The sequence below is a fragment of the Vanacampus margaritifer genome, chromosome 8 (assembly GCF_051991255.1).
Source record: "Vanacampus margaritifer isolate UIUO_Vmar chromosome 8, RoL_Vmar_1.0, whole genome shotgun sequence".
NCBI lineage: Eukaryota > Metazoa > Chordata > Actinopteri > Syngnathiformes > Syngnathidae > Vanacampus > Vanacampus margaritifer.
This window is the reverse complement of record NC_135439.1, coordinates 13880460-13896321: the sequence shown is the minus strand read 5'-3', so window position 1 is coordinate 13896321 and position 15862 is coordinate 13880460. Positions and strand designations below refer to the sequence as shown.

At 40.5% G+C, this 15862-nt stretch overlaps 1 protein-coding gene across 2 annotated transcripts in view; it reads right to left on the bottom strand.

Annotated features, from left to right (window-relative positions):
- Positions 1-14147, bottom strand: part of gdf11 (growth differentiation factor 11) — a 28648-nt gene extending 14501 nt beyond the window's left edge. For both annotated transcript variants that reach the window (XM_077573936.1, XM_077573937.1), the window contains exon 1: positions 13401-14147. In XM_077573936.1, the coding sequence (XP_077430062.1) occupies positions 13401-13815 (415 nt within the window). In that variant the 5' untranslated portion in view covers positions 13816-14147. The remainder of the gene's footprint in view (positions 1-13400) is intronic.
- Between the last annotated feature and the right edge of the window lie 1715 nt (positions 14148-15862).

Here is a 15862-nt window from a genome sequence, read left to right as displayed (position 1 = left end):
TGACAACAGGCCTGCTCACAATGCGCCGAACATCCAACAGTTAATCGAGCAGAAGACATCCCTACTCAATGTCAAATTTCCGTGTTCCTCTTTCCCAAGTTCAATGAAAAAAAATAAGTTTGTACAAATAGTTATGATTTAAAACACAGGATATGCCTGTCTCTGGTTTGGAAGCGCAGAGTGCTACCAGTGAGCTAGGACACAGCTCAGGACAGTATTTGAATGCTCAGGAAGTGAAGTATGTAAAAAAAAAAAGAATAAAATAAAATACTTTTTAATACATAACAATAATAACACAGAACCCCCCCCCCCCCCCCCCCCCACACACACACACACACACACACACACACAAACACACTTTTTTTTTTTTTGCCCCTACACCTCTTGTGCTCAACTTGGGAGCAGTCCGCAGTCTACCAGTCATGCTAACAACACGGTGCAAATGGTACAATTAGAATAAAGTATTTAATAAACAACGCTTCACAACGATAATGACACTTATAACCCGGTGTTCCTTATGTATGAATATGTTTTAAAATAGAACCATCCGTTGACATTGCGCCTCATATGGTGTTCCTAATTGTCCATAAAATACAATATAGAATGTCATTAAAATTAGATCTTGCCACTTTCAACATTCCAGCATTAATTTTGTGCACCAACTGCCACCTCATATTAGCATATTAGCATTCCTATTCAGGACTCCCAAATAGCACCACTGTCGTCATTTTTGCTAGTCTCTTTATTGGAAAAATTGTTTCTAAATGGGTCGGAAAAAGTGACTAAATATAGCAAAAACATCGCAAGCTGTAGCTGCTGCTTGCTAACTCACTTGTACCAACGTGCACACGTGTGTACATAAAATAAAAGAACATCCTTCAAAATGAAAACACCACATATTTATGTTTTGTTTTGACTTCATGGCCTCCGTAAAGGGGCCAGTCCCTCTCCAGATGTGGCCCTCAAGGCTGTACTTTGCCCAGATCTGCTATAAAGGGTATTAAGAAGTTGGCATGCCATGTTTCTTTACAAAGAGACATTGCCAACTACTGGTCTGGCATGCATATTACAACATTTCCAGTTAGAATTCCTTGTATTAAACCTTTTCAAAAATACTTTAAAAAAAACACACACACACATTGTCCAACATCATTCTCGTGTAGAGCCCCTAAAACTAGAGCACTCCTGTCATTTTACATAAGGCTAAAACGTCAAGAAAAGTATTAACAGATGCTGCGTTTTTTCCAAAGGAAATAGCCTTGTTTGCCTTTCCTGGCCATGTTTCATTACAACAGCAGCTTATTTCCCTGTGGTATAATTGCAAAATATGCAGCGCATGAATTTTACTGCCGAAGCGCAGCAGGCCTGCAGGTAAGCCTATCAAGCATCTGCTTGACTCCCGGGGTACCTGTGACGCACGGTTAGCTCACAGCCTTCTTCTATACGTGCAAGTACCAGTAGACGTATAGAATATAAGGGTTTATTCAGCTAGCTGTCCAATCTAGTGTGAGACACGGGGCGTTTTAAAAGCCTTAAATAACCACATGGACTTGTGGTAGTGTTGAGCTAGTAAACTGTTAAAAACAAAGCTACGGGGTGCAGTTATACTATAAAAATGGCTACAGGGCTAGCTTTAAAGTTTGGATTGTATTTCATATTTTTATGGCATTATCCCCCTTTTAAGGCTGCCCTATGGCAACTTCACTTCAATTACTTATACAGTGGTACCTCGGGGTTTGAACATAATTCGTTCCTGCGAAGTGTTCAAAGTCCGAATTGTTCAACCTCTGAAAAAAATTTTTTTATAGGAAATAATGTAAATGCAATTAATCCGTTCCCAAGCTCCAAAAGGAGAAAATTCCTATTTTAATTTCGATTTATGTTTTTTTACATTTACACCCTGTACAGTATTTAAACAATAAAAAAATACCTTACCTTACCTGTTGTGGTGTGATGGCATCAGTGGATGAAAAATGCTATGTTAATGCTTGCTTTAGTTCAGTGCTGAGTTTGTGTATTTCACATTAGGCATATTGTTAGACTACTAAGGAGTCCTTGCGTGCGTTGTTTAACGTCAGGCACGTTGTTGAACAGCTAAGGGGGGGTCCTCGTGCCTGTATTTACAGAAGTAGTCACGGTAGTTACAACGGTGCGATAATCTCCTTCCTAATTCCACTGTGGTTGGTAACACTGTACGTTTTTCTTTGCTGGCACTGTTGTCTTTTTTTTAGCCCATGGCGAAGAAAATTGTTGTGGAAAAATCCAAATGCACTCGTGAGTATAGACCTCCGGTAGTATTCACGATCTGACTGGAAATGAGCTCGGCTTCACTCGGCTATCCGTTTTCAAGGTACGTTCGGCTTCGCTTGCTTTGCTCGGGTGTTCGAACTCCGAAAATGAGTTCAAACTCCGAGGTATTTTTTACTCCGATTTTTTGGTTGAAGTCCAATTTGACGTTGAAACTCTGAGGTTCCACTGTATTATTCCAGCCATTCACTTGTTAATCAGAACTCATGAAGGCAGCTGTAAATATATACATTACGCCTTCCAGGTGAAACTACACCACAAAATGGTCATCTATTGTTCATGTCCAAATGGACAGCACATCATTGGTATAAATCTAGATAGGACTTTCATTTGCATATATATATCTATATTTTCTTTCCTTAATGGGAAATGCAAATGTGCCATTTTGTGGCGAGTGTGTGTTTGGCAGCCGTCATGTTGAATAAATGTGACTCTAGGGTATCCCCGCGCACCTCGGCATATTAATCATCGTGACACGTTCACGACCCTTCTAATAAGACAGGGGCCATGGTGTACCCCCCCACTCCAAAACATCCCATCCCACCACAGCCCCACTCCCTCTTTGTCTCTCGGCCAGTCCCAAGGGACGGGGAGAAGGTGGTGGGGGTAGGCCGAGCTTGAGCCGCGGAGTGGAGGTTGCGGGTGGGGGGGGGGGGGGTGAGTGTGGTGGGAGTGTGAAGTTAGACCCCCTCATTCAGAAGCCCTCCCTTGGGACAACGGCAGGCACAAGACTCCTATTAGGACTGAGCACAGTAGCCCCCCAGGAGCAACAAAAGACACCTCCTAATGCTCCCTGTTCTAGCTGAGTGCACACAAACACACAGAGAACAACACAAACAACACACGAACACACAACATTACACTATAGCTGAATACAAACTGAGTCAAAGCACTAGTTTTAGCTAAGTTTTTAAGCCTGTTTGAGATGTGCTTTCATTTTAAGGCACCGGGGCATCTCCGGCACGACTTCAGGGGGGATGGAGGGATGATTTTTTTTTTTTTGGGGGGGTGGGGGGTGAAGAGTGCAGTGAACTGAAATAAGGTGGCCAGCTGGACAGCAGAAAGCACACTATACTCTCACCGCCTGTGTTTGGGTGTGAGGCGTTAATGTCAGGTCACTGCTCTGTTTCCCAAACTTTTTATATGTACGTACCACAGAAGCCCCATTTACAGTAAGGAAGGACAAATGCTGTTCTTTTTTTTTTTTTTTTGGGGGGGGGGGGGGTCCAATTTTGCATGCTTTGCAAGTGCACGGGCTCCACCAAATTACATGAAGTGAATACAAATCAGGATTTGAGGTTTTTGGGAATTCATGTCTGTTCCTGGGAGTATTGCAAAATGACTACTTTCAAAGAAGATTCATAACTTGTGAGCTTTCTAATCACATTGGAAATTTGGGACATGGACTGTTGTGCCGAAAATTCATTTGTCACTTTGTTGACTAATGTCCTGATAAAAGATATTATGAAAAAAAATCATGATAACTCAAAATTTTGCCAAGGCATGAAAGTTTTGGGGCCTAAATGTATATATGGGTAACATTCATATCACTGCCGTCAGGCTGAAATCGTGTACCTCCAAAATGATCACTTTTCAGGAGACGCTAAAAATTGCATATTTGTTCAACAGTGAACATTGCATAATCAAATAGAGTAAGCCATTTCCAACACTTTAGATCGATCCATTATTTGTAAAAATAAATAAATAACACTCACATGTGTGGACTGACCATTTGTATAAAAAAATATATCTAAAAACTACCAAATTGTGACTTGAATCATCATCATCAGTTATCATTCAAAAGGTATTCTTTGTTTCTATTAAAAAAAAAAAATCTTCTAAAGCACAGGTGTCAAACTCAAGGCCCGGGGGCCAGATGCATCCCGCCACATCATTTTATATGGCCCAAAAAAGCAATGTTGAGTTTTTGTTAAGATTTTTTATTACACTTTTTACAGCAACTTGAATAATACTTAAACAAACTATTTTCCTTGTGTTTATATAACAATGCGATGAGACAATTTAACATTTACAATATTTGGTTCCACTGTCATAACGGCCCTGAGGGAAGTGGCCCGCAACAAAGATTAGTCTGATACCCCAGTATAGCAATATTTTTCACACTTATAGTGCCCCCAAAAAATCTTTACCATTATGTGTCCTAAATTTCACTTTTGTTGATGGTACTTACGTTTATTTTTATTTTCATTAAAAACTAATGCAAATGCATCTTAGTGTCTTCAGATTTCTTTTACAAATAGTCTTATTCAGACTCAGATTTCGGATACATTTGCATTGGCCTGCCATAAAATTTGTTTTAGTTTTTTTTAGTTTTTGAAAACAGAACTTTAATGAAGGCTGTTTGAGCCTCTGAGACATTACCGCACATAAAACAAAGGTGGGATTTATTTATTTTTGATAAATAAGGGGAAGAAAATGTTGTTAATAACCAAATTGTATGACAATGACCAATATACTTCATACATATCATGTTAAGTTGCTTTACAAATCATTTTTAAATGTTTTACTCACTACCACTTGTGCAATACTACAACATTTTTTTTAACACTGCAAGGGCTGCTACAGGCACATAGTAAAGAAAATAAATCAATAATTCAATATACCATTTTATATTTATAAATTGGTATGGGTGAAATTAAACGAGGTTTTCATTTGTTTGATGTTGTCTCTATTTGGTTCTTTTGACTCAATGACAACTACATGTAGTGCATTCTTCAATGGTACAGTTGTTTATTAGTAGGCTGCCTCATTAAGTAGAGTGGGCTGTCATTACTTTTTTTAAAAATGGAAACACATTTACATTCATATGCATGACCTTGCCATTGTACGCCATTGTAAAAAATGTCATAATAAAAAAAAAAACAGCTGGTGGACATGTGCACTGACAACTCGAGTTGAAAGTGAATTGTAAACCTTTTAACGCCTTATTGAATTTTCTGTCTCTACTATTGGTTGAAGATATCGATACAGCACACAGGCATTCCCTTTACATGCTTTAGTGTACTTTACATTTTATAAGCTCAACTCCCTAAAGCATAATTGGCCCATGCATCTCCATAACGTTGATAATGGAGCTCACGGGGTGATGCGGCGATAAATACAGCAAAAGGCTTGCTCCCCTTTGCTGCTGGAATGGAGCTAATTAAATTTTCATGGTATAAAAATGAGGTAATCTGCCGTTAATTGTGCTTCCTTCCAACACATTTGCACCCTCCCCTCGCAGGATCCAACATTATGCCCACACTGCATTTCGCCCGCTTAAACGCCTCTTAGTTTTAATGGATTCTACCATAAACTGATGTCTTGCCTATACGACCACACAGAGGCTGAACGCATCCATCAACAATAATCCCTCAATGATCTTCTCACTCAACCCCCCCACCCCCCTCCCCCAAGCCGTGTCCCTACACAGGGCTTAATTACTGCTCCGAAGTAATTATTTCCTTTATTAGTGAAACGAAACATCTGTTTTGAGTCTTTTTAAGTGTACCTATAAAACCCTTCCATGATTTCTGTCCCTTTAGGATAGAGCTGGGCTGCTCGCTGCTCCCCGCGGGCTCACTGCCTTCATTCCTCCACCCCCTTTCGTACGCACAGCATGAGTCAAGATGCACCTAACTCCATTGCACACTCCCCCAAATCTTTCACAGAGGAGTTGAAGAGCACAAGCCAGTGAAGCTTTTGTACGTTCCTTCTCAGCTACACAAAAATGTACTTGCGAATATTTCCTAATTATTATTAAAAGGAAAGTCAACCTTAAACATTTCTTGACAATAATATGTTATATGTGACCTCAGTAGTCTAAACATCCTGATTAATATTGTATTTGTGGAATATGAGTTATGAAGCAAAATGCAGCCGTTTTTATCCATCTCTGGGGGCGGCCATTTTGCCACTTGCGATCGAATGAACATGACATCACAGTTGCTCCAGGCTCAGGCAACGGCCAATCACAGCTCACCTGTTTTCTGAAGCTGAGCTGGGATTGGTTGTTACCTGAGACCCGAGTAACTGTGTTGTCATTTTCACGAGACAACAAGTGGCAAAATGGCCGCCTTCTGATATTGATAAAAACTGCTGGATTTTGCTGCTTAACTCATGTTCCACTAACGCAATATTAACAATTTTTTTAACCTATTATTTGAATTTTTACTCAACAATTTTCTCTAGAAAAAAATTCTATGCAACCCCACTTGTCTAAACACGACATTTTGATTAATATTGTGCTTGTGGAATATAAATTAAGCAGCAAAATCCAGCTGTTTTAATACATGATAGGGGGCGGCCATTTTGCCTTTTGCTGTCCTCTGAACATGACATCACAGTTGCTCAGGACTCAGGTAACGGCCAACCAGGGCTGACCTGTTTTCTGAGTTTGGTCATGTGACCTTCATAAACTGAGCCATGATTGGCCATTGCCTGAATCCTGAGCAACTGTGAGACCATTTTCAGTTGACAGCAAGTGGCAAAATGGCCGCCCCTTGTGATGGATAAAAAGCAGGTGGATTTTGCTACTTAATTCTTATTCCACAAATATAAGATTAATCAGAATACTGTCTTTAGACTAGTAAGGGCTGAATAGAACATTATTGTAAAGAAATTTTGGGGCTGACTTCCCTTTGTAATATTTTGGTAAATTAAGCCTTAAATGCCAAAACAATTTTGCAAATATAGCAGGAGAAAGCGGCATATAGAGACTGGTTCAGAGGAGCGTGGGAATAGAGGAAAGAGGGTGGAGGGAGCGAGATTCCAGAGGTCCTGGGGAAATTTTGTCCTTGTATTAATAGACTTTGGTCCCTTTGTCATTTTATTAGCCATAAAGTTGACAGTATGTTGTGCAATTTCAACAGTCCAGCAGACCATTCTTGACTTTTTACTTCTTTTTAAACAAACCGGTCGTGCCCCGGTGGCCAAACAATTCAACAGCAATCTTCCCCTTGCAGTCCCGCCATTGATTGCGGCCACAACACAAGGCGAACAAGTGTCATCGTCAAACTGAGACCTCCGTGGAATAAATAAATCTATAAAAACCTCACATAGTCACCGACTTGCCGCAAATAGCGACCGGAGAGTTGAAGACACAGAGTCCGGCTTCTTCTGCTCTGTCCTTTTAGCGCTCTCCCTCTTAATTTTTATGGTTCCTGCACCTTCAGGAAATGACCCTTTTATAGGGTCAACACTATAAAAGACTTGTTTTTTTTGTGGGAGTGGTTGGTGGATGTGTGTGTGGTGGGGGATAAGTGTTCAAGTTACTACCGGTTCGTCTTTGCTGCCAAAGAAAGAGACCTGATGAGGTTAATAGTCTCCACTTCAATATATCACATAGCTGTGAACTCTGTGACCCTTTTTGTCAATAGGAGAACTTTTCTCTTGAGTGTGTGTGCGACTGTGTGCGTTGGTGCGCGCGCGTGTGCTCTAGCGTCCATGTGTGTTGACACCAGTTGTTAATGTATTTCTATGTATTTTATGTACAGATGCTTGCACCTGTAGTGGGCTACATAAGTGCTGCCTCTAATTTGACATGCCGGGCACGTGGATATACAATTACTTGACGATGGGAAAGTGCGAAAATCCAAACAATGTCACGTTCAATATAAATGTCTTTTCTCTTGTACACTGTCCAATTTAATCATTTTCGGATCCTCTGGAGATTCACAAATTGGTAGCGCTGTGCTGGATTCCCGAGTATAAGAAACACTCTCAAATGTTTTAGAAACTTTAGAATTTGTACAGCAACTGAAATATTTTCCACAAATATGATGCACCAGTTACAAAACGTTTTATTTGGCTCTATGTGCTCTCCTAGTCCACTTCTCTCCCTTTACACTCTAAAAACAGTTGGGTTAAAAATTACTCAAGTCAAAAAAGGACTGATCCTCTACTTGGGCCTGTTTGACCCAACTTTGAGTCAAGAAATTGGTCTTTTAGTGTAAAACAACTCATAAATATTGGTCAGATCCTTTACTTGGATAAAAAAAAAGGGTAATTTTGTATAAAACAACCGAAAATAAAGTCAATTTTTTATCCATAATTGGGTTACTTTTGACCCAACTGTTTATTTAGAGCGTAAAGTCAAGGTTGCACGATGTCATACATTTTCCAGGATCGTTGACGTTCAGGTGTGTTAAAAAGAAAGTTTGCAAAAGTACAGTCAGATCCATAAATATTGTGATATTGACATAATTTTTAATCTTTGTTCTTCTAAACACCACCACAATGGATTTGAAATGAAACAAACAAGATGGCTGCCAATGCAATTGCCTCTCTTTTATGTATTGATGATGTGACTGCTGACAAAAGGCTTTCGGGTAATGTTTTCGGCTCATATTCAGCCAAATGCTTCAGAACTCATTAAATGGCGCTTCACAGTGCAGATGGACAATGATATCGCGGAAGCAACCAAAGAATTAGAAGTGGAAATATTCTGAAATGGCCGGATCAATCACCTGACCTGAATCCGATTGAACACGCATCCACAAGAACAAGTAGGAACTGAGGACCGTTGCAGTAAAGGCCTAGCAAAGCATTACCAAGGATGAAATGCAGCATCTGGTGATGTCTACAAATTCCAGACTTCAAGCTGTAAATGACTGCAAAGGATCGGCAACCAAGTGCTAAAAAGTCAAAGTTTGATTTATGATTGTTAATTTGTCCCATTACTTTTGTCCTGTTAAAAGCGGGAGGCATATAAACAAACAGTTGTAATTCCTACAATGTTCACCCAAAACAAATTTTGCTTGTTTCATTTGAAATCCATTGTGGTGGTGCTTAAGAGTCAAAAAGACGAGAATCATGCTGCGATTTTTATTAACCACCCCAGTGACAAGCCACAGTACCATTAATAGTGCAACTTTTTCAATGTGTCAACTTTTGCTAGTCCACAATATAAATAACAATCTAATGGTATCAAATCCCAACTTCCCCTCAAGCAAAATCCCTTTGGTGCCAACTTACATAATTAACCTCAAAACATAAGCATTACTAATAAAGACCTGCACAACCCCTTTGAACTGCTCTACCCATCATTGGTTAGTCATGAAATAAAAACCTGGGTTACCTCCAGAACATACTGTATGGAGGTGGATGTTTTAGTACATTAAGTGTCGTACCATGATATAAATAGCTGTACTTTTCCATGAAATTTCATAGTAATTATCCACTCCAAAGCATGGACCCTGTAAACCCCCACTGCGGCACCCACACGTACCTTGAGTGAATACTAAGAAGCAACTCTGGCACAGGTCCAGTTCAGTATGTACCGTGTGAACCCACACGGCCATCAAAGGCAGCGAGCATGACCGTGAAAGGGTGATTGGGTTTGACGTGCGCGTGGAACAGTATACTGTTTGAAGTCCTTCTTCTATCACAGAAAGACAGAAAAGGAAGGCACTTCTAATCCCGTGGGTCCCCGCTAAGGCGCCACAGGCGGAGAAAAAAAGATGCACGCTTTCCTCTCAACTCTTCCACGGGTACCATGGGGGGGGGGGTAGAGGAGGTAAATGGGGGGCAGGTGGTACGAGGATGATGAAAACTGCAGCTGACATGAAACAGAAGTGCTGAAACATGACAGATAGAGCAGAGACGTCACACTCGCGCGCAAATAATTGCATCGTGCATATCTACTGAAAAGTGAAGAAAAAGGGTTAAAGAAAAAACGAATTTGTTGCCTCAACATAAGGGCCACAGTCTTTGATTACATGACATTTTGCTTGTCTTTCTGTAGAGTTGATGTTGGAGTTAGTTTCCTTCTTATTATTGTTTATGCACAGAATTTTGCTTGCTAACTGTTGTGTTTAATTATGCTCATAAATCTATTTGCCTTGACTTGATTGCGTTAGCAAATTACTGTATTACACAAAGTACAACTCTTTATAAGGAACCACCATCTTCTCTCAATCATTGGAGAAAGGTGATTATGATCATGAAAAGTTGAACCAGAAAGTAATTAAATTAATTATTTGAATGTAATGATTATGATTGCACTCTCACCAAGTGCGAACGGAATGCACGGTGCCTGCATGGAGGTCAGGTTAGTGAATCACTACACTTGATTTACAGTTTTTAATAATTGCTAAAACACTAGAGGCCTCTACAGTATTTTCATGCCTGGTGCAAGTTGCAGTGTAAATCTGCGCAGGGGTGGGCTAGACTAAGTATTAGTATTTTTGCCAGTGCAGTGGAGTACATTTAGGAAGAGCTGATTTTAAAATATATCTGAATATAATAATAATAATAATAATTGATTTCTGCAACGATTCAGAGTGTTCAATTCACAATTCATAAAAAGGAAATATGATGGCATTCACTACATGTCCGCAGAGCTCACAATCTGCCTGCGCCTCAATCAAATTCACCAAAATCGCGTTACACTACCTGCGCGAACATTTAGACATGGTTCCAGCAGGTGTAAAGTATAGCCTACTTTCAGCCACCATATTGTCAGCGATTGGTATGCCGGAAGACCATGGCACAGAGAGATACATCAAATTCTCAAACAAGCACATTGATGCTTGCATTGACATGAATGTCAGGATACGCCAATTTTTACGATCAAATATAGAGCCTTATACCCCATTCTTTGAACCAAATTCTTCTTTTCTTTTGGCCCAACCTTAATCACTGGTCAGGTACTTAGACTGAAATGGCAAAAGGTATCTCTTCTTGCAGAACACATTCATCCATCCATTATCTGAAAGTCAGCCACTAAATACGTTTCACCCTGCTATACACCTATGCTGCAAAATTGTAAACACGGGTGGGTAAATGTGGACAAATCCCTCACAGCTGTGAGACTTCAACACACGTTTCTAATGATGTGATCAGACCAATTGGGAAGGAGAAAATCCATTTTAGAGCGCATACATGGCATGTGTGCTACCGTCTATAATAGGATAGAAACATAGAGAGAAGCGGAGGAGTTCGTATGACACAGGGTGGGCAAGGACGAGGACGGAAAAGGAAGAGGCCGAGGATGACCAAGAACAATCACCACTGATGAAATGTGAAAAAAATGTTGTACACCATGTCTTTGACAATGACAGACGCAGGTGACTGAAATATTTTCTGTGCTGGGGATGATGTCCTCTGGCTTGACCCTTACAAAGACAATATGTTGGGAGAATCGCAGTGACTTTGACTATGCAGTAAAAAAATATATATATATATATTATTTTATTTTTATTTTTTATGAAAGCACTGATTGTAGATGAAACTTTGGCTATGATAGGTTTTTTTTTGCTAAATGCATGTACGATAAACATTTTCTGTGAATTACATGCTCAAGATGCTGTGTCCTGAATTATTCTCGTGTCTAACGAATGCTCGACCTTGAATATGAAACTTCCTGTGCGTATGATCTGAACACATTGTTTGGTTTTGAACACGGGAAAACTATTTTTGATGTGATAGTTCGACTATGAAAGAAAGTTAGCGGTTCTGTGAATAGAGTTTAAATTTTTGCATTTGTATTTAAGGTTTTGAGAAAATTGGTGGAGGCTTCGCGAAATGTGATTTAGCCATTGTGGAAAAACTGAAAACAAATTTGATAAAAGTTAATTCGATTTTTTTTAAATGACTAAACTACCTAAATAATTTATTAGGGTTGTGAGTTAGAATTTTGAAGGACTTTGACAAGAGCACTGTGAAGGAGAGAGATTGAGAAAGAGAGGGGAGAGTGAGAGAGAGAGAGAGATGGAACAAGAAAAATAAAGATAGAAAGAACAGAGAAAGGAAGACAGAGATAGAGAGAGGATGGAGAAAGACTGAGATGGAGGAAGAGAGCAAGTGATACAAATAGACAGTGAGGAGTGCAAATAGACAAGATAAGAGGTTGGATAGATAGATAGATAGATAGATAGATAGATAGATAGATAGATAGATAGATAGATAGATAGATAGATAGATAGATAGATAGATAGATAGATAGATAGATAGATAGATAGATAGATAGATAGATAGATAGATAGATAGATAGATAGATATAGATCGACAAGTAAAATTAAAGTATGAGAAAATGCAGTATAACCGACATTTGGAGCACATGAGGCACACATGGGCCATCTTTGTTCAGCGGCTTGTACGAGCTGATTATTTGGGGCGTGTTTTATCCGCCTTGTGCAGAATATATTACGTGTGTAAATGTTGTTGAACCCCACGATCCTGCAGGAAAAGGTCACACACTCCCCTCGACCCCGAGTGCTTCTCCGTCTTTGTGTACCCGCGGTGGAAAAAAACGAGCTGTGCCTATAAACTTCGCATTTAAAAAGGCAAGTGCGGCCGAGGGGGGGCCCGCTGCACGAGGGGAACAATGGCAGCTTTTTGGACACACTTTTTCTCACTGCGATGAACAGCAGGGAGACCGGTAGAGGCTCCTATAAAAGAGCGATAGAGCACAGCTGCCAGGGTTCAACAGTAATTTTATCAAATGTCTCCTAGGGGGCTCCCTGCGGTTTATCATCGGATTTATGGCAAACGAGAAGAGGGCCAGCAAATTGTTAGTCCGCTCGCTGCGTCGTCATAACTGCCCGTTATCATTAATAATGCACTTGACATTCGGGCTGCTTTGTCATGCGCTCGCGCACATAAACGAGGTGAAACAAGAGGGAAGCTTTCCACACGCTGACAGCAGCAGGAGGTGGACTCAAGAGAGCAGCTGCCTGCTGCAAACACACACACACGCGCGCGCACACGCACACACCAGGTGGACCATCATCATCACCACCATCATTATCATCATCATCATCATCATCATTATTAGCAGAGTGATTGTTTGCACCGTGGAAACAAAAAGTCCATCAGGCCATGTTGAAGCTGCCTTCTGCTTCACAGTGACAATTAGGGTCATCAGGATGGCTGAATATTGATTTATCAGCTTCGCACCTAATCCCTTTTTGACAGCTGCCACCAACAGCTGATTGAGCCAATTAGCCAAAGTCTATTTGAATGCAGTAAAAAAAAAGAAGGGGGGGGGGCTAAGTGTCACTCTGTGTCATGAGGCACAGAAACTCAAGTTAGCTCGGTTGCGTAATTACGCACGGCGCGTGTCGGAAGTCGTCAAGTATTGTATTACTCACGCTCAGAAGCCATGGTGATGACGGACTCGGTGGTAGCGTGGTACTCATCCTCCTCCATAAACTCGTCCTGGGAGGACGCGTCTCCCTGGAAGTCGTGATGGTCCAGGAGCTGCTGGAGCGGGGGCGCTTTCGGCAGCAGTTGGTTGACCACCTCGCGGCTGATGTTGGGCGCCTGCTTCAGACGCAGCTTGCTCAAGATCTGCGACTTGATGGTCTCCAGCCTCAGCACTTTGCTTTGTTCCCTCCAAACGCAGGCGGAGCACTCGTGGGAACCGGCGTCCTCGTCCAGGAGCGACAGGCCGGCATCCGTGGGCGTCTCGCTGGCGGGAGGCAGCAGAAGATTGGGCTCATCGCTCCCCGACTGTCCCAGGGAAATGAGCACCATCAAGCACAATAAGAAGTTATACCTCGACATGACGATGCGTGGACACCAAGGCAATGCAACTTTTTTTTTTTTGCTTGTTTCCTTTTGTTGTTTAACTCACGTTACCAGTTAAATCCCCTCTCTTGGCTGTGCGTCGCTCCTGTCCTTATAACAGAGTGGCATCTAATCCAACACCAAGAAGTTGCCTTTTGCAGTGCGGAGAGAACCAAAAAAAAAAAGAAGTGCGTTCCAGTTTGTCTTTATTGCAAGTTGAGCAAATCTCAATCTGATGAACGTATAGCCCGATCACGTGTAGTATGATGGTTGTTTTTGGCGTCGTCTGTACTAGTTTCAGTCCATGGAGGTGTGTGAGTGTGCAGAAGTGTCACTGGAAAATGTGCAAGTGCGGTCAAAAAGGGTGCTCTTTATATATCTCAGCTGCCCGCTGTCGTCATCCGTCTCCATTGGCTAAGATGGCAACAAAAGGCTTTTAGGTCTGTCACCAAGTCAAGAGGGACAGAGCGGAGGGTGCAAGGTCTCTTATTAGACAGAATTATTATATATAATCGTGTCATATATATGTCGTGTTTTTTTTTAAACAAGGTATGAAAAATTGTTCTCACTCTTTGTTTTATCACGTGTTCCAGTAAGTCTCTCTATGGTCTTCTGAGCAAATAATCAAATAATTTTTTTATTAATTTTAAGTTTATCTCCTTGCAGCCAAACGAATGATCAGATTCATATCTTTGTCAGATGAGGAGTCAAAATGATGCTGGCTCAGTTAACATGTTCATTCACAATGATAATATATATTTTTTAATTGGCACACACAAAAAATAAAAAATAAAATAAAACAATGGTTAATACTTTAATAGGTCCATACTAAACATTTCTAAGGGTCAATTATTTATTTATCCAATTTTCATTCCCATTCAGTCTCATAAACTTTGGACGCAAGAGCTCAATACGTGCATGAAATGTCGGGATTTGTTTTAAATCGAGCATCCTAAAAGTTACTAAATGTGGAAGATGCTTCCAATACATGCTGACCGGTTTTGCCTTCAGTGCATGTGGCATCATTGACCCACTAGTGACATCTACTGGGGGAAAAGAATGACGTGCCTTCACTTTCAGAATACAGATTTTCTGTGCTGGTAGGTCACTCACTCATTTGACTCAATATTTTCACAAATAGGAACACCAACGCCATTCATGCAAAACAACTTCTTGTCATAGAATAGACTTTTAATATTTCTTCTGGAATTCAAGCCAACCCAATAATTTACATTTATTGAAATATGAAGTGATGAAGCCAGGAGTCAAGTCACAGAAGAGTATGCTTCCAACTGAGGTGCCAGATTGCTGCTGAAAAATAATAAAATTGCCCTTTCAGTAAGTAGTTACTTATTTTTTATTTGAATATTATTATATAATGAGGCTGTTTTTATTAGCATGTATGTGTTTGTGTGCCACTCCTTCACTACAGTTTTATGATGGGTTACTATAGGGATAGCTCATGAGAAGCCATGCATTATTAAAATGAATCATCATTATGTAATCCCAGTTGAGTGATAGGTGCCAATGTAATTTGATTCTGTATCTCCGTCAAATTTAACCAGATAACACACCAGATTGGACTGGTGCTATTTTTACCTTGTGTTTCTACGGTTCTAGATGAAACTTTGCCCACTTCGCAGTTATAAAAATAATAATAATAATAATAATTTCAACTGATTTGTTTCAGTTTTTCAGGTGACATCTCTTCTTTTTTTCTTTCACTCGAGACCTCATTTCAAAATGGGGATCATCATATGATAACTCCCAAAACAAAGTAGAGCACGTGGATAATAATAATATCAACATTAATCCATCCGTATTGTTCTCATTAGGGTCATGTGTAATTTGGGCAAGAGGCGGGATGCATCCCTGGACTTGTCATTAATCGCAGGGCCCATACAAACAAACAACCTTCGCACTCACGTTCACACCTATGGGCAATTTAGAGGCTTGTGCCCCTGTTGCTGTGTTCGATAAATTAGGCCGGTCATTGGCATTGGACTTTGGATCGCTGTAATTGGGTTTGTGAGGATTATTTTGA